General features: G+C 42.1%; 4 protein-coding genes across 5 annotated transcripts; 3 read left to right on the top strand and 1 right to left on the bottom strand.

Annotated features, from left to right (window-relative positions):
* Positions 1-101: 101 nt before the first annotated feature.
* LOC145709090 (uncharacterized) lies at positions 102-4,422 on the top strand. The gene is made up of 6 exons (XM_081786773.1): positions 102-533; positions 1,451-1,610; positions 3,046-3,210; positions 3,279-3,598; positions 3,667-4,049; positions 4,267-4,422. Exons 1-6 carry the CDS (start codon positions 479-481, stop codon positions 4,405-4,407), a joined length of 1,224 nt encoding a protein of 407 aa, XP_081642899.1. The 5' UTR covers positions 102-478; the 3' UTR covers positions 4,408-4,422.
* Positions 4,423-4,483: 61 nt separating this feature from the next.
* Positions 4,484-9,513, top strand: LOC145709091 (uncharacterized; the record flags this gene model as incomplete). The annotated part of the gene is made up of 14 exons (XM_081786774.1): positions 4,484-4,585; positions 4,714-4,801; positions 5,149-5,637; positions 5,700-5,904; positions 5,954-6,027; positions 6,436-6,938; positions 7,008-7,656; positions 7,699-7,838; positions 7,898-8,002; positions 8,041-8,613; positions 8,656-8,965; positions 9,005-9,127; positions 9,179-9,304; positions 9,353-9,513. Coding segments are annotated over 14 exons (3,639 nt in total), but the record flags the coding sequence as incomplete, so codon positions are not given.
* A 1,312-nt stretch (positions 9,514-10,825) lies between these two features.
* On the bottom strand, positions 10,826-13,713 carry LOC145706553 (uncharacterized). 2 transcript variants are annotated; one of them, XM_081783971.1, is made up of 12 exons: positions 13,511-13,713; positions 13,319-13,359; positions 13,131-13,233; positions 12,992-13,082; positions 12,833-12,914; positions 12,571-12,715; positions 12,208-12,420; positions 11,944-12,164; positions 11,516-11,802; positions 11,369-11,444; positions 11,060-11,316; positions 10,826-10,992 (listed from the first exon to the last, which is right to left on the bottom strand). In XM_081783971.1, exons 1-12 carry the CDS (start codon positions 13,577-13,579, stop codon positions 10,910-10,912), a joined length of 1,668 nt encoding a protein of 555 aa, XP_081640097.1. In that variant the 5' UTR covers positions 13,580-13,713; the 3' UTR covers positions 10,826-10,909. The 2 variants fall into 2 exon arrangements, with proteins under 2 accessions (XP_081640097.1, XP_081640096.1); XM_081783970.1 differs by having other exon boundaries at positions 11,369-11,448; positions 11,520-11,802; positions 13,511-13,710.
* A 371-nt stretch (positions 13,714-14,084) lies between these two features.
* Positions 14,085-17,498, top strand: LOC145706555 (N-acetyllactosaminide beta-1,3-N-acetylglucosaminyltransferase 4-like). Its single transcript, XM_081783973.1, has 8 exons — positions 14,085-14,340; positions 14,908-15,010; positions 15,090-15,181; positions 15,407-15,555; positions 15,705-16,038; positions 16,122-16,271; positions 16,315-16,637; positions 16,833-17,498. Exons 2-8 carry the CDS (start codon positions 14,993-14,995, stop codon positions 17,072-17,074), a joined length of 1,308 nt encoding a protein of 435 aa, XP_081640099.1. The 5' UTR covers positions 14,085-14,340; positions 14,908-14,992; the 3' UTR covers positions 17,075-17,498.
* Positions 17,499-17,594: the final 96 nt, after the last annotated feature.

Below are 17,594 nucleotides of genomic sequence, written 5' to 3' on the forward strand. Positions count from 1 at the left end.
CGCGCCCGAGGCATCTCAAACGGTGGCGCCCATGCACCCAGACTAATCGTGGACTTTCAATAACCTTAGTATTGAACCCCTTGCCTGAAATATTTTTTAAAGTTACTGAAAATCATCCTCAATTTTAACTCAGCTGCAAGTTTTTTTTAAATATATCTCACTGAAAAGAGAGAAACGAAGACGATAAAGATATTTATCCATCGAATATCGACTTGAAGAGAGAATCAGAGAGCTGGAAAGAGTAAATAAACAAACCTTCTACCGCCTTGAAACCCTTGAATAGCAAAGAGAGTAACTGAAAATTATAAAAAGAAAATCACCATAAAAGAAAGAGAGAAGAAAAGAAAATCTGAAGCAGCACAATACCGGAGATGCCATGAAAATCAAACAAGTCGATTATAACTACTTAGAATCGAAGTTAAAGAGATTCGATTGAGCATCCAAAACACACGAAAAGAGACATTTGATAAAAGAAGTCATGAGGATTCGTCCTGTGCAGCTGGCACTAGCTACTGCAGCCATTGCTCAGCAAGGTAAGCGGGAAGGGGTTTTCTAAGTGAATTTGGCCAGTGTGGGAAAAACACATTTCTTGGCAGCGCGTATAATCAGCCCTCGATGTCAACTGGCGTCACGTATTTTCTGATCCCTTATTGATCTGGCTATTTCCACCCAAAAACGATAACGCTAAATAATATACAATGTATCAGATCAAATTTCCAATATTGTTAATTATGTTTAACTGTTTTGCCAAATCCGTGGAACTGACTTTTAGACTTTGGCCTTGCGCATAATTAAAATAATATTTTTGTGAATGAAAACTTCAATTTCGATGATTTTATTGATCACTCCAAAGGGGTCGGCTGGAGACAAAAGGGTGGCTTGTGGAGAATCGCACGTTCCAAATAAATCTGTCGATTTCCGTTGAGAAATGTTCCTTTGCGCTCAGCACATTTCGTGTTGTAATAAAATAAGAGTGTCAATGCATTTGGGGTGCGTCCAAGTATGAGATCGTTGACATTCAGAGTCCATGTCGCGGCCAAGATTGTCTCTCTGACGGCCGACGCGCTGTCTGCCGAAAACTTTCGCGAAATGGCAGTTATATTTACGCTCATGTTTAGAAAGTAGGGATCAAAACAAGAAAGATATATTTTTGAAGAAATGCGATCCGGAAGTTTTGTGTCGATGACTGTACTTGAGCAAATGGAGGTCACAGCGATTGGCACTCTAGGTGCCAAGGGTACTCCGAGGACGATGCATAAGAATTTCCTAAATTTCCCAAATTGACTTTTGAACACTCAGCAAGAGTGATAGCCTTGTAGGTGCAGGCGGTACTTGATCTAGTTGCGACTAATATTGATTTGCAGAATGGGAAGCTTTCCAAGATTCACTATCACAAATGCGCCCAAACAAAGCGCCTCCTGTACATCTTCGTATTTTAACAAAATTTTAGCTCAAACTCTCCGCCCCTCAGATCCAAACGTTTGCGCCTCCACGAAAATCGTGAAGAAGCAGAAACGCCAGCCAGTAGTGAAGCAAGCTGACCGAACGAAAAAAGTCTGGAAGAAGAATTGTCCAAACGGGCAGCGATGGTGTATCGACTACGAAACCACGTAAGTGTTGTTCTGATATCGTTAGCTTTAAGAATTTTCCTCAAAATGTGCCAATAATGAATACAATGATCGTCTCGATTTCCGGTCAGTTTCCTGGCTCTGGCTCTTTATGTGCTCAAATTTCCGCAAATTTTAATGCCAGGAAGTTCAGAAGGGTCAACGTATTAACGAGCTTCTTGTGTTTGATTTTCGACTGGTTGATTTTGTGGATTCAGTTGCTCTCTTTAATTCAGCAGCTGCACAACACTAGAATATGAGCAAATTGCTCCGAGCTTTCGAATCTTAACAATCCGATGGACATTTTTTTCGATAAGGCAAATAATAAATCGCCTGTTTTATTCGCATCCCAGTCTTAAAACCAGAAACGAGCGGATATGGGCGGCCATATAGAATTGACCTTGACAAAATTCTCCCATGTAGAATTCACTCCCTCAAATCAGCTTTCGTTTCAGCGAAAACATCGGCTTATTGCTTCACAAAATATATTTTGGTTTTGTGAAAGCATTTCTGGCGGAAGTAGACAACCTTTTGAGAAAGTTTTTATTGGCGTCAGGCCAGGGTTTTCGGCGCCCTATGAGATTTATACTGAAGTCACAAATAGGATTAAAGTTTATTGGATCTCTAGAATACGTTCTCACTTTTCGCGCTTACCGATATCGACTTACAGCACTTGTTGACTGTCAATTATTGCGTCTGCATTTCGAAAGTGTCCAAGTTCAAAGTAGAAGCTTCTTCATCAACTAGCGATTTAAACAATATGATCTGTTAAATATTCCGGAATTCATGCTTCACTGGTCACTAATAAATCCTGAAGGAATATAAAAGTTATTGTAATTCGAATTTTATATTTCGGAATCTTCAAGTTCTTTTCAGCTCAGCGACGTCAAGACACCTTCCTCCACACTTTAAAACGGTGCTTCAAAAAAGGAGGATGCGTGGGATAAAATTAATAAAAAATGAAATGTAGCTAGATGGCCTGGAAAGCCTCATTGTGGTGAGGTGGCTGGCTCATCTGTGGCTGGCTACGTAATTAGCTCCGACTGAGGTGATGCTCCGGTGTTGACATAAATCTAACCGTCAATTCTGCGGCGCACTTCTTTGTATTTGCGGTGCTGAATACAGCGAGCGCGGACGCATACAGTGACGTTCGTGTTTGAGCAGCTGAACGCCAAAATTTCAGCAATTCTCTCTTCGCGCCTCTTCCTCACCTGTTCCTGGCAATATGATACTGTGTCTTCCTCTTGAACTAATACACTCTTTAGAACTTTAAACATAATACTATTCGCTGACAAAACATGAATTTTATTTGAAGAAATTTAAAGTTATTTCATTTCCCCGTGCAATGCTCAATTTTCGCAAAATGGGTCAAAAATCACAAGCAATTATTTTTAATATTTTCCATTGGAAACGTTCCGATAATCGGTCAATTCTTAAGGAAGGTATTCTACACGACCTTCGAGCAAGTGACTGTGGATGAGGAAGTAACTGTCTATTCCTGTTGCGCCGGATGGGCAGAAGGAAGCGATCCTGGATGTACTGTACAAGTTTGCGGAGCGGGAGCTTGTTTTCACGGCGGCTATTGCTCCAAGGATGGCAAAAGGTAACGTCCTGAGCTTACGTTATGTTCTCTTTTTATTCTAGGAAATAGTTGTTAACTTATTTGCTTAGCTGTATTTGTAAAAATGGATGGACAGGAGACCGCTGTGAGCGAGATATTAATGAGTGCGAAGTCGGCAACGGACAGTGCTCGCACCAATGCTGCAACCTTGTAGGCAGTTACAAATGTAGCTGTCCACAAGGGTGGATTTTACTCGATGATGAGCGCACATGCTCTGACATCGACGAATGCCAGGAGCGGAACGGAGGCTGTGCCCATCAGTGTCACAACGTCGACGGAGGCTATCAATGCTCTTGCGACGTCGGATACAAGCTCCACAACGATCAACGTTCGTGTCTTCCGGTCAACCGATGCGCGCGAGGAAAGGCTTGTCTAATTATTGATGAGGATCTCCTCTCGACTTATTTTTCCGATATGATTTTGAAATGCCAGCGAAAGATAATGGCAATTGCGCTCAAAAGTGTATTGTGTTGAACGAACACAGCTTCAAGTGCGACTGTGAAGACGGCTTTGTACTTTCAGAAAATGGACGTAATTGCGAATTGGAAGATCCTTGCCTGAGAAACAATGCCGGCTGCCAACACAACTGCCAGTCTGTCGGGCAACAAGCAGTCTGTTCCTGCGATGCTGGTTTTCAACTCGGCCGAGATGGCAAGAAGTGTGTCGACATCGATGAGTGTGCCACTGACAATGGAGGTTGTTCGTTTATGTGCACAAATACAGAGGGCAGCTTCTTCTGTAGCTGTCAAGATGGTTATGAAGTGGGTGAGGACGGTTTCACCTGCTACAAGGTTGTGATCGAGCTCATTAGCAGAAAAAAGGTAATTTATTTACCATTGACATATAACAACGTCAAAGCTCGTTTACAGTCATCGCGAATGCGATAATTTCCGAATTAATACATCGTGAGCGATTTTACGGAACATTACAGTTTTAATGCAATGTTTGGGAAGCAAAAAAGAGCAGCGCTATCAACACTAGCCTTAGCGATGATTTAAGCCTAAGCCAAAAAGTCAATGTTTATATAAGAATATTTAGAGATGTCAACCAGGACGCGACGGATGTCAACATTCATGCTCAGAAGACAGTGGCGAGGCGATTTGCAAGTGCCGTGATGGCTTTCAGCTTGAGGTCGACGGTAAAAGGAAAATGATTCAAATGCTATCATTTTTACAATGATCTGACTTCATAATTATAAGTTTGATTAATACTGGTTGTTACATCCGACATAAAAGTGATTGAACCTTAAAAAAGTTGTCGAGACATTGATGAGTGCGCAACTGGGCGACACAAATGCCAGCATCAGTGTCGAAATATTATCGGCAGTTACGAATGCTCCTGCCGTCCTGGATTTGCGGTAGGATTTACTTAGGAAGCAGATTTTATCCAAATACAAACTTTTAGAAATAAGATTATTGTAAGCATTGAAGCCGAATCTTTTTAGTCATTATTGATGAATAAAAATAGAAATAATGATTTTTACAGATATCGGCCGACGGGGTTACTTGTGAAGACGTGAACGAATGTTACGATCAAAACGGTGGTTGTGATCACATTTGTAATAATGCTCAAGGTAAATTTGAAAGCCTGAAAGGCCAAAAACAAGATGATTATTCCCTTATGCTATACTTATCTCATTTAAACCGTCATATAAGCTTAGCAAATGGACGTAAAATCCACACAAAGCTGGAGGGAGTGGAGCAGCTAGCACCAGCTGAGCTTACTACCGGGTGATCCCTCCCTAAACATCATTCAGATTGACATCAACTTGATCAGTGGATCATTTTTAAGATCCCATGCCAGCATTTTCTCATGCTCCTTCGAATAATTCTGTATGCGGTATAATGGCTTTTTTACAAACTAAGATTTCCGAAAACGCATAAGTCAAAACTCATGACTTATGAAATTAATAATTATTAGGTACCTACACATGCGCCTGTGGAGGAGGTTTCGTGCTTGGTCGGGATGGACGCAGTTGCTCCAGAATCGATAATGACGAATTCTCCTATCACACCTCATCCTCCTCCCTCTCGTTTTTATCGTCATACGACTACCGCTCTAGGCCAGACAAGAACAGCACAATTGTCCGTCGATATTTGAAGACACCTCCTGACCTGCTCACCGGAATAATTATCGAAAGATGTGCTCCAGGCAATTTCGGTGAAGACTGCAAACTTACTTGTGACGAGTGTAAAAATGGCACCTGTTCGGAAATAGCGGATGGTTGTATTTGTAATCCCGGGTGGGAAGGAGATCTTTGCGACAAAAAATGTAACGAGGGATTTTTCGGACAAGATTGCGCCAACGAATGCGAATGCAAAAATGGAGGCAGCTGCGACCACGTTACAGGAGAATGCAAATGTCCAACGGGCGTTTTCGGCGAATTCTGCGAAGATGGGTGCCAGTCAGGTAGGGTTGCATCTTTTATCGAAATTTACAAATATGTGGATCACAATGATAACTTTCAAAAGGTCGCTGGGGCGAGGACTGCCAAAAGCGGTGCAAGTGTGGCCCAGGTGGAGGCCGCTGCAATCGAAAGTTCGGTGCTTGCTTCTGCGCACCTGGGCGCTATGGGAAAAATTGTCATCTTAGGTGTCCCAAGTTTACGTTTGGCAGCGGGTGCACCGAGAAGTGCTCGTGTAATAAGCGTCGCTCGTTTGGATGTAATCCTGTCAGGCACTGGCTTTGATCTAAAGCAACATAATGCCTAAAACTTTTTGGCTAGGAGCAGGGCTGCCGAATTCGGAGCATTTGCGTTTACCCGGGATTTTTTTGGCGGATCATCCGCTGATTTTCTCCGTTTCTCCGCGCTGTTCTCCGATCCTCCGATCGTCCGATTTTCTCGGCCGCGCGGATTTCCCGCGATTACCCGCTACCCTTTTTTCTAGCCAATCAAAAGAGTGGAACACCCTTTAATTTCGTCTTTTGAGCAGAAATTTCGGCGGATCATCCGCGATTCTCCGTTCCCTTTTCTCCGCTGAAAACCGGCGGATCTTACGTGAAAAAAACTGCGGATTTTCCGTGAAAAACCTACGGAAATTCCGCCGAAAAAATCGCGGGTAAACTCAAACGCTCCGAATTCAGCAGCCCTGGCTAGGAGTAAAAACAACTCTAACAAAAATGCTTTCAAATTCATTTATTCGTTGTATTTCTTCCTTTGTAAGCTTAATCGGAGGTTCTTTTTGAAAGTCGTAAAATAATTGATAGTAAATTGTTTCGTGTTTGAGTTTGTCGTGACGTGTTCGATTGTAAAAGCCCTTGGAAGTGGAAAATGCCGCTGTTTGAGCGGATTCACCGGAAACAAATGCGAAGATACTTGCGCTATCGGGACATATGGCAGATCGTGTGCCCAAAAATGCAAATGCGCTGAAGGCGTGCCCTGTCATCCTCGCTCTGGTCGCTGCGTACGTAAATGTCCACCGGGCCGCCAAGGACTCAGATGCCAGAAAACATGCAATCCTGGTTATTTCGGACATAACTGCCGACAAAAGTGCTCATGTTCGAAGAAAAATGCCTCTGGGTGCGACGCCCGCACTGGTAAATGCATATGTAAGGCGGGCTTCCTTGGCAACGATTGCAGCAGCTCTTGCCCAGCTGGTTTTTACGGAATGAATTGCAAAAGCAAGTGCACTTGCTTAAATGGCACGTGTGACAGCGAAGACGGTTCGTGCATTTGTTCCGCTGGCTTTATTGGACCGAATTGTGGACAGGTAATTGTGGCACTTCGAAATAACATTATCGAAAAGTCAAAAAATATAGAGCACTTCATTTTTGTTTAGCCCTGCGCTGACGATAGGTGGGGAATCAGTTGTGTGGCGCTCTGTCAGTGTGGCAATGGGAAGTGTAATCCGATTGACGGGACGTGCACCTGTCCTCCTGGATTTAGCGGCAAGAATTGCGAGCGAACATGTCAAATGGGCACTTATGGACAAGGGTGCACCAAAACCTGCCACTGTCAGGGATCGGAGCCATGTGATCCAGTGACCGGTGCTTGTGTTTGCGATGCTGGTAGAACCGGCGCAAGGTGCGATCGTCAATGCCCAGAAGGTTCTTATGGGGTTGGTTGTGCCCAAAAGTGCTCGTGTCAGAATGGCGCTAAATGTGATCCTATTTCTGGTGCGTGTTCATGTTCGCCAGGCTACCACGGCGTAATTTGTGAACGACCTTGCCCGGATGGCTTCTGGGGATTATCTTGCCGGAATAATTGCAACTGTGGAAACAGTGGCAGTCACTGTAATCATGTCACTGGTTTATGCACCTGTTCATCTGGTTTCTACGGCGATGACTGCCTCCAAGTTTGCCCCTCTGGTAGCTTTGGCGAGAATTGTCAGCAAATCTGTAGCTGTGGCGAAGGCGCTTCAAGCTGCGATCCATTCACCGGCGAATGCCAGTGTAAGCCTGGTTACACGGGCCTCAGATGTGACAAATGTAACTAACAGAGCGAAATATGCTGAATTAACAGGAGTTTAGTTTGTGAAAGCGGGATGTGGGGATTACGTTGTGAAAACCGATGCAATTGTCGAAATGGCGGTCAGTGTGACGCGCAGACAGGTGTTTGCCAATGCGCTGATGGATGGATGGGCTCAAAATGTGAACTGCCATGTCAAGACGTGAGTTTTTAGATTAGCCCCTTTGAACTTGGCGACGCCGGATCTAACGGACTCAATAGGGCTATTATGGTGCCGGATGTTCGACTACTTGCGGATGTCTCAATGGGGGTAAATGTGACGGTGATGGCCAATGCAGATGTCTAGACGGATACGTCGGCGACCAGGTAAATTTTTCTATTTTGTAGAGCTTCTCATCGTTTAGTGTCAATCGCCGTGCGAAGACGGGACTTGGGGTACTGACTGCAAGCAACAATGCAAATGCGAAAATGGTGCATCAAATTCGTGTGATAATGAAACTGGCAAGTGTAACTGTCTTCCTGGATGGCGTGGTAAAAATTGCGAGCTTCCGTGTTTGCCGGGATTTTTTGGTAAAGGATGTGAGCAAAAATGCTCTTGCAAAAACAGCGAACCATGTCATCATGTAACTGGTAGATGTTCCTGTCCTCCAGGTCTAACAGGCTATGGATGTCATCGGGCCTGCCCCAACGGACGCTTCGGCATTGCTTGTGAGCAGATGTGCGCCTGTGAGAATGAAAACTCAGAATGCTCTCCAGTTGATGGAAGATGCACTTGTTCGTCAGGATGGACGGGGAAGAATTGTGATGAAGAATGCTCCGAAGGTCTTTGGGGTCCAAATTGCTCAGAAGTTTGCCTTTGTCCTGATGGACAGTGCGATCGAATTTCAGGGCAATGTCGAACATGTGCTCCTGGACATATTGGTCCTGATTGTGAGCAGCGGTGTACATCGTATTTTTGGGGAAGTGGCTGTGCACAGGTAGGCGTTCATCTTATGAGTCGGATAAAATATATTTAACAGATATGTACTGCTATGGCAGCAGATGCTGGAGCTTGCAAACGTCCTGATGCTACGATCAAAAGATCGAATAGTGATCTTTGTGCGAGAATCGATTGCGGAGAAGGTGGTTGGTGCGATGACGGTAAATGCTATTGCCCTGCAGGAAGAACTGGAACAAGATGTAAAGATGTTTGTCCTCAAGGAACTTGGGGTGTTGCATGCTTGCAGCAATGTAATTGCGGGCTCGGTGGTAGCTGTGACCCCACCACCGGAAGCTGCTCATGCGGAGTCGGACTTACCGGACCAACTTGCAGCCGTGAATGCCCCGACGGTAGATAATATAGAAAGTTCAAAAATACATACATCTCAGGTACGTGGGGACTGTCGTGCAAAAACATTTGTCAGTGCCAATGGAAAAATACTGAGAAATGCCATGGAGCAACAGGAAGATGCTTTTGCAAAGCAGGAATGACTGGCGATCATTGCACGCAAGGTAAATATTCTAGTATTTCTAAGAGAAAAAAGAAACTTAATCACACACAAGAGTGCGATGATGGTCGCTGGGGTCGAGGATGCCAATCTAGATGTGACTGCGGTGGATACCTATGCGACAAAGAAAATGGAAAGTGCTTCTGTCCGCCTGGGTTTATGGGACCCAAGTGCGCCACAGGTTTCGCTATCAAATAATCTGCTGCCGTTTTAATTTGTGTTTTCTAAGAATGCACTGGAGGAAGCTACGGGCCCAATTGCTCGTTACCTTGTCAATGTGAACATAGTGCGTACTGTGCAGGTGACACTGGGCGGTGCCACTGTCGACCGGGCTGGGGCGGCCCTCGATGTCAAGTTCGAATTAGCTACATTGCTCGCTGACAAACTGAAGCCTGATAAAAACTCAAAAACTCATTCGACCCTTTCACGAACCTCACCGTGACCTTAGCTGGGCTACACACACAGTTCACGGGTCAATTTATTGGACTACAAATGGTCTTTCAATTAGCATCATTAGCGTGCGGTCATTCTTAGTCGTGTCCATTAAATGGAATTTTTACTTTCTATCGAATCAAGACTGTTTATGAAGCCCAGTTCACTAGTTCACCAGCCGTACTATTCCAATCTGCCACTCAACTCACAACCTAATTAGTTAGAAGATCTCTGACAAACCTGCTTACCCTTCTTGACGCAAGCTATTAAAAAGATATCTGTACATTGAACGAAAAACCCTCAATTCATCAACCAAGCCTGTAAAGTAATATTGATAAGTCGTATTTAACCTGTCCCATATAATATGTCAATAAAAATGAATATGACTTTATTTTCAACAGTTTAAAAAATCAGTCTCTACAGGTCGTTCGGAACTCATCGTCGATAGTATATTTGTTTCTCTTCAGTTCCTTCAGAATACGGCAAATTTGACGTTTCATTTCTTTTAACTCGCTTCTAATTGAAACCGAAGTTTGGATCATTAAGAACTCTAGATTCCAAACCTTTTGAGGCCATCCCTTCCAGGTTCACCAACATCTCCTTACACCAGGATCAACTAACGTATCAAATCAAGTCATTGTTTTATTCGTCTTTGATCCTTTTTGGGGCTCTTGCTCTGTCTGTCTATTGAGAATTGTCGATTTCAAACTTCCTCAACACTGAAGAAATGACCCCTTCCTGAACTATTTTGCCTTCTACACCTGGCTTTCCGGGTTTACCGGACATTCCATAATTTCCACGGGTTCCTTGCGGTCCTGCCTGTCCCTTTTCGCCTTTTTCACCAGCAGGTCCATCTGCTCCAGGGGGTCCCTTTGCGCCGCGTGGACCTGTTGGACCCATTTCGCCAGTTAACCGAAGGCAGTTATTCATAGAAGCGAAAAAAAATTTCTTTGTTAAAATATAAATTTGAAAATGACATATTATAAGCGCTTCTGTGAATGACTGCTCAGAGCAGCTTCGCCCTTTTCCCCTTTGATCCCTGAATTTGTTTTCATTCCAACGTTCAAGCCATCATTTCCATCAAACCTCGTATAGGCTCGAGAATGAGATTTTCCTTTATTTCTTCATTTTCATTCTGAGTTGAAACAATGCTTATCAAAAAGAAAAGTGCAATAGACAATTTCATTATTGTTCTCTGCTGATCTACTGAGTCACTTTCAATTTTACTTCACTGCCAAAGGTCATTTCACACATTTGGCACTGAAACAACTGAAGGAAAACTTTTATTCTAGCTTCGGTAGTCAGGTAAATTCGGTAGGCAGTAAGTAGTCATGTAGCGTGGAATATTTGAATTTCAGGTAGCAAAAGATATCGGGAGATCTGGGATTTCTGTCTTTATAAAAAGGCTGTTTTCGTTGTTAAAAAGAATTGGAACATCTGAAATAGGTCATTTTTTCAAGAGCTCCATGATTAAAACCAATTAATCTTGTAAAAATGACCTTTCCTTCAAGACCTGGTGGATCAAGTGGGGGTTTATCGAAGGAATCTTCCATTGCCGTAACAGATGGGGATCGATCATCAATGTTTTCGACCTCGGGGTCTTCATCCATATTTTCTTGATTTGCCATAGAGTCGTTTTCATTTTCAGTTTCTGTTTCTGTAATTTGCGATTGCACCATTTCCCCATCATTAGCAAGTTGATCAACACCTGAATTCGGAAGCTCGTCGACCATATTATTCTTGGATTCTGGAACCGTGTCCCTTGAGTGAAAAGTCAGTCGCCTATATCTATCAGAAAAAATAGAATTCTTACCACTTAGAATGAAAATTTTTGAATGCGATTCTCGAGTAAGCTGCGTGCGCTTCCTGAGTAGTTCCTGCGTAGCTGACTTTTCCTTTAGCAGTGTTAATAGCTGTGCTATAGCCTATAGCGGAAATAACTGAAACTTTAAGCTTAAACACTGTCCTTTCAGCACATCGTGGCAGTGAGTTCTAAGAACTTTGAATGGCCGGTCACAAATGAAACAGAAATTCTTGTTTTCGTCAACGTAGTATCTTTTGCAATGTTGGTCGTCCTCGATGTGAACAATCAGTTCCTCCCAGCTTTCAAAAACGGCTCGGCACGAGGCACATTCTCCAGTTAAGAGACATCTGCTTTCGTTAAGATTAGGAACATTGTTGTCGACTTTTGCTAGGCGGCTCTCCACGCTAGGAATGCTTCCAGAGCTTTTTCGTAGCAATCTCCTTCTAAATTTTCAGATAAATCATCAAAATGTAAAATAATCAATAAATTTAACAGAAAATTAATAAATTGGCAGAAGTGAATAATTGATTCACTTCATTAAAGTTGAACGCTTCAACTAGAAAGATTAAATACAATATTCTTACGAGGAGTTTTCTGTGCTAGTATCGGGTAAGGGAAGAGTTTCTGAATGTTCACTGGTTCTCGCCCGCTTAGCTGGTAATTCCGTCGATTTGTCAAGGTTCTCTTCGGTCTCCGCCTCTTTTTCTGTATCTTCTCTAGCGTGCTTATTGTTCGTTATTTCTTTGATAACGTTGGTGGAAGTACTAGGTTGTTGTTTCAAGACATCGAGCTCATTGCCAAGTTCCTGTTTACATTAATTTAAAATAGTATCTATAAATGAAAGTTACCTTGCAAACGTGGCTAGTGGTATTCCACTCGAGCACTTCATAAAAGGCCGGATTGTGAATTTCAGGGTGCTTATGTGCTAGCTTCCATATTCTTGCTCCGCCTCCATGATAGAGTCCCATGTCAGAATCTCGTACTTTTAGAGAATGAACCGTTTTGCAGGAAGGCTCGCAGCAATACACAAGGAAAGAACCGTCTTTTTTCAGGTTTTTATACTAAGATAGACTCATTCGTGCAAATTAAAATAAATCATAATGAAACTATCAGATCCCCTTATGCCAGGGTCTCTGGCCCAAAATGCTGTCAAAAGTATCATTATCGAGCAATTAACCATTCACGATTTTTATATTCGAGATGAGCCCTTCCTTCATGCATCTGATGGATCCATTAACTTTTACATAGAATCGGATTCCGTTTGCGTTCGTCCGAGCTATGTAAATAAGGTTCGGCTTTTTTAATGTTCCATCATCTTGATACACATCCCTGAACTCATCCTTCTTCTCAGCGATGCTTGAAATAGTTCGGAAATGCATGATATATTTATAGAAAGAAAAGACGAGTATTTTCCGGGGACGGTCCCCTTTTATTAAAATCAATTGAGAATTTTTGTATCATTTCTTAACCTTCCTTTCGAGCTCGTCTTCATTCTTCCGCTTTCGGCCTTGGGAAGTAGTCTTCTTAGCATTCGATTCCCCGGGAGTTTGAATCGCTGTTATGGTTCAAGAAGTCTTTTGATTGAAGCTTATAGGATCTATTGAATTAAAAAAAAAGTTTTCTGAACCATCCCTTTCTGTTCTGGTTTGCTGGTATTGCCCTCGGTAATGGCGCTCTTCGCATTCTCTTCGTTGTCTTCAATCGCCTCGGGAGCACCAGCAAGCTAAACAAAAAAGTTATTTTCCCACAAATGAGAAAGTTGCGGAATAACCTCTCTCGCATATTCCCAGTGTTCCTGGATGAGCCGGTCGTCTCCCAAACGTTGCAAGTAGCAACGCAGGTGGCCCAGTGGCCCCTTCGCGCCGTCGACATGTCTTTCACACAAGATTAAACAATATTTGTTTTTAGCCATTTAAAAACTAAAAAAGAGAACGTATACTATTCATTAGAAAATCTCTCCTGGTAAGCCCGGCTAAAGTATCCAACCATTGACAGGCGGTCTTTTTCGGCTTTATTCTCGATTCAATTTGTCAGTTACAATTTCCAAGACTCAAATTTTTATTGTTTTGCACATTCTCAATATTAAAATTATTAAAGTTTATTTTTAAATTTTTAAATTATTTTTATTTTTCTAATTTTTTTAAAGCTTTCCTGCGCATCTTCACTTCGATGCTTGATAGTTCTCTGGAAAGACGCGTCGATCAAATTAAAGTCCGCCATTTATTTCCGGTCGTGGACAAATGCGGGAAAAATTTATTCAATTCGCGTCTCCAAAAAGCTTATAATCAGATCGAGCTGTCGTAATGTCGGTCGACGGGCCTAGATATGCTTCTATTGGCTGGAATACAGTGGTCTTTCATTATTGGCTAATTCGCGGAAATCCGTTGAGTTAGGTTCTGGAAATTCAGATTCCAATTCAACCTGAATTGAGGAAATTTTCCCATGCCGATAAATTTAGACAAAAAAAGTCACATGTTGGGAAATCACGTGATCCCGGGGAAAATATTTCCACGGAATTTCAATTTTATTTGCGTTTCTGGCCGATTATCGGGCATAATTACCAAGGGAATTTAAAACTTTGCCTAATGTTATCGTAGTTGAGTGAGTAATTGTTTATACTAGTTGTTTGAGAATAGGAAATATTCTCGTGCTGAAGCTTGGGAGTATTTTTGAGTCAGCATATTGGATTCTACGTTTCTTTCATTTGATAGTGTTTCATCAGGGAGGGTATCGTTTTTCTTTCTCCGTTTCTTCCCAACACTGCCAAAACTAACACCTTCACAGAGCGCGTTTTTCGGTCTTGAAGTTGACTCAATTCTTTATTTCTCGATTTTGAAGTTGAGTGTTTGTGGACAGTCCTAGTCGACGGAAGTCGCTGTGATTGATCGCTTTTGACTCCTCAGCTCTTTATCAGAGAAGCTGGAGACGGTCTTCGGCCAATCCTTCACACAAAGAGAGAAAGAAATAAACTAACTCGAAAGGTACTTCTTCATAAAAGTACAATCTGGCAGCCGGGCAGTTTTTTTACAACTTATTTATGATGAGCTCCGATTTCGGATCAGCAGAGCGAAGCGAGCCACTTACTGAAATTAGCCTAAATTTAACAAAGTGTAATTTTTTATTTGCTCTCCGTTTTGCATATTAGCTAAGCCGTTTTATCTTTGAAATACTCTCCAGATGAATGTTTGCACGAAAATGCGAGAAACGGCGAAATTTTAGCAGAGGTATTCTTTGAAGGAAGCACAGAAGTTTGCAACATCTCTAAAATAATATAATTTGCGTGAATATTCAAGTTTAAATACTGGGCAAGTTCAACAACTCAGCAGATTTAAAATGAATTAACATCGCTGAGAGAACAAATGGAGAAACACAAGAGAATTATATTTGCACTTGACCATTTTTTCGACTATATGTGCCCAAACAAGCGATATTGATCTCGAGGCGTGATGAATTCGCTGCTCCCTTCAGGCTGGGTTAGCACGTGACTCATCCCTATTTTACTTGCGTGATAGAATAAGAAGCCCAGAAGCTAAAGAAAGCATTTTTAGCTCGCGAAGAAAATCTTGGAAATCGAAAATAGGAAGACCAAAAGAGAGCTTTCAATGAAGAAAATTTGGCATTAAAAGAGCTTTTATGCGATTTACATCAAGGAATCGGATCTGCTTAATTTATGTAATTATAATTTATTTAAACCAGGAGGGAGAATGACGATAATATCCGAAGGTAAAGAGTTTGTGTACTTTTGTACGTATCAATCGTCCTTTATTTGCTCTTTCGATTTATATCATGGGCATTTTCATCAGTTTGCGAGGAAACAGACAGGTAAAAATAATGCCTTGGTAATTCATGAAGATAAATTCAAAGTCAAATTTTAATAAACAATTAATAGATGGGATCATTTCGCGTTTTCCTATTCCATTTTAACATGGCAGACATGCATAATTAAAAAAGGGAAAGCAAATATACTCATCTTTGATTTCAAGTCAGAGCTCTTTTCGCTGCCCAAAGAATTCCTCCCTTGAAACGTGGAAATGATAAATTTTTCAGAGGCCTCGTAGACGAAGCGCATATTCTTCAGCTTTACGGTGGCTGGGGCCGCCATCTGTACTACCATCGACTGTGCAATGAGACGTCGAAGCGTTACTACTACATCGAACCATATGCTTATCTGAATAGCCTTTTCAAATTTCGCCCAGGTAATTAATTTTCTATGTTTGTTCATAGATGGCGTCTTCATTTTCAATAATCGTTACGCACTTTTTAAAAGCTATTAGTAGTGGGTCATTTCGGATAATGAGATTGTCGGAAAATAAAACGAGTTGATGCATTATATTTCCTTATTCAGAAACCAACTACCCGATCCTCCAGCGCCCAAATGACTGTCCCTCTATTCCCGTGGGCGAGCTCTTAATTCTGGTTGGAATAAAAACGATGCCTTCCAAAGTTGCCCTGCGCAACGCCCTGCGCAACACGTGGCTCAACCCTGCCGACTGGGCCGACGCATACAGTTCAACTAAAATCCACCTCTATCCAATCTTCCTGCTAGGCGATGACTCTCACGCCACTAATGTTCACGAAGAAGCAGACAAATACGGCGACATCCTGCAGTATCAATTTTCAGAGTCTCATTATAACCTCACCGTCAAAGATAACATGTTCTTCGAGTTCTTCCAGACCAGGCACGGACTCAGAGTGAATTAGCGATGTTCTATTTTTTTTCAAAAATTTCCAATCTATCGTCTAATGCTGAGCTCGCTCTAAGCTGCCCAAACGCGGATTACATATTAAAAGGAGACGATGATATATTGCTCATCCCCGAAAATCTCCTCGGACACCTAGACTTGATAAATTCAACTACGCAACTTATCGGCTGCATGCATCGGAACGAAGAGATAAATCGAAATATTAGAAGGTAGGCATATCCTTACTTTTGTAATTCGAGCATTTCCGCTTAGTAAATACTACATGCCATCGGAACTGGTGCCGATGGATCACTACCCAAATTACTTCTCCGGAGCTGCTTATTTAATCACGAAACAAGTGGCATCCGAGCTGGCGGCTGCGCGTTTCACTGTTCCCATGCTCCCCCTAGACGACACATGGGTCGGTGTGCTAATCAATTCCATCAATAGAACAGGAGACATGTACTCATCGGACTCCATCTGTACTGGCGTGCATGTCGTGCCTAAGGGCTCAGGCGGCTGGTCTATGGCAAACGACTACGATGATCCTTGCTTTCTGGCAGGCCTAACAATTTATCATCGATACCCATCACCAGGTAAATTTCACTTTTTGCTGAAACGATGTGACGATTTTCATTAAAAATGAATGATGAATCGGACTCGTGTTTGATCAGTCTAGTCACTAGACTCAAGTGAAAGGCATTTTCTTAGATATTGACTTTTAACAGAAATCAGAAATAAGAATAAGCAAGACATTACTTCTTTCATAAAGATTACCTAAAACATCCTAGAACGCTTGAGAAAGGCGTACCAGAACTTGCGCCAGAAAAATGTCACTCAGTTGTGTCACGATCGAGCGCAAGAAACGATCGACAATGTAGCGAAAAAGTGGGGTGATGAAGCTCGTGAAATGATGCTTGTTGCTTGGCTCAAGAATTATGCTCGTTTTTTCGGAGACGACGAGCTCAATTATTTATTATCTAAAAAAAGAAAGTTACCCGTATTATCTCAAGGGAATGCTTTTAATTTATGACTACTTTTAAAGCACACTTAGTCGAAAATAATTTACAAGCTCGAAAAGAAGGAAAGGTCAAAGAAGGCAATCCGCACCTAGTGGCACTTCCGCATAAAAACGACATTCCGCAAGATCCAACGAAAATAGAATCACTTGAAAGAGCGAGGAACCGAAAACCGTTTATTGAATGGTAACTTTGCCCTGACTTGTATCTTCCCGCCAAAATGAGCATTCTAATACTCGTTGAAGAAATATCTTTTATACTTTGCAGTGGGCTTGGAAAATTTCGCAGTAGTTTCTTTTTTAATTGATAACGATCAAAAACTGAGCTGACTACCATTTTCCTATCACTACTGAATTTATGCGCGCTTATTCCCGAGCAAAAAGCAACTGTACAGTTTGAATACACACTAAAGATATCGAATACATCTAAAAACCTCGACAGTCGTTTATTTCAATGATGACAAGTTTACAATTGTTTCTTCCTTGAAAGTTTTCGAGCCATTTCAACTTTGGCTAGTAATAAAGTCTGATATAG

The sequence above is a fragment of the Oikopleura dioica genome, chromosome XSR (assembly GCF_907165135.1).
Source record: "Oikopleura dioica chromosome XSR, OKI2018_I68_1.0, whole genome shotgun sequence".
Taxonomy (NCBI): domain Eukaryota; kingdom Metazoa; phylum Chordata; class Appendicularia; order Copelata; family Oikopleuridae; genus Oikopleura; species Oikopleura dioica.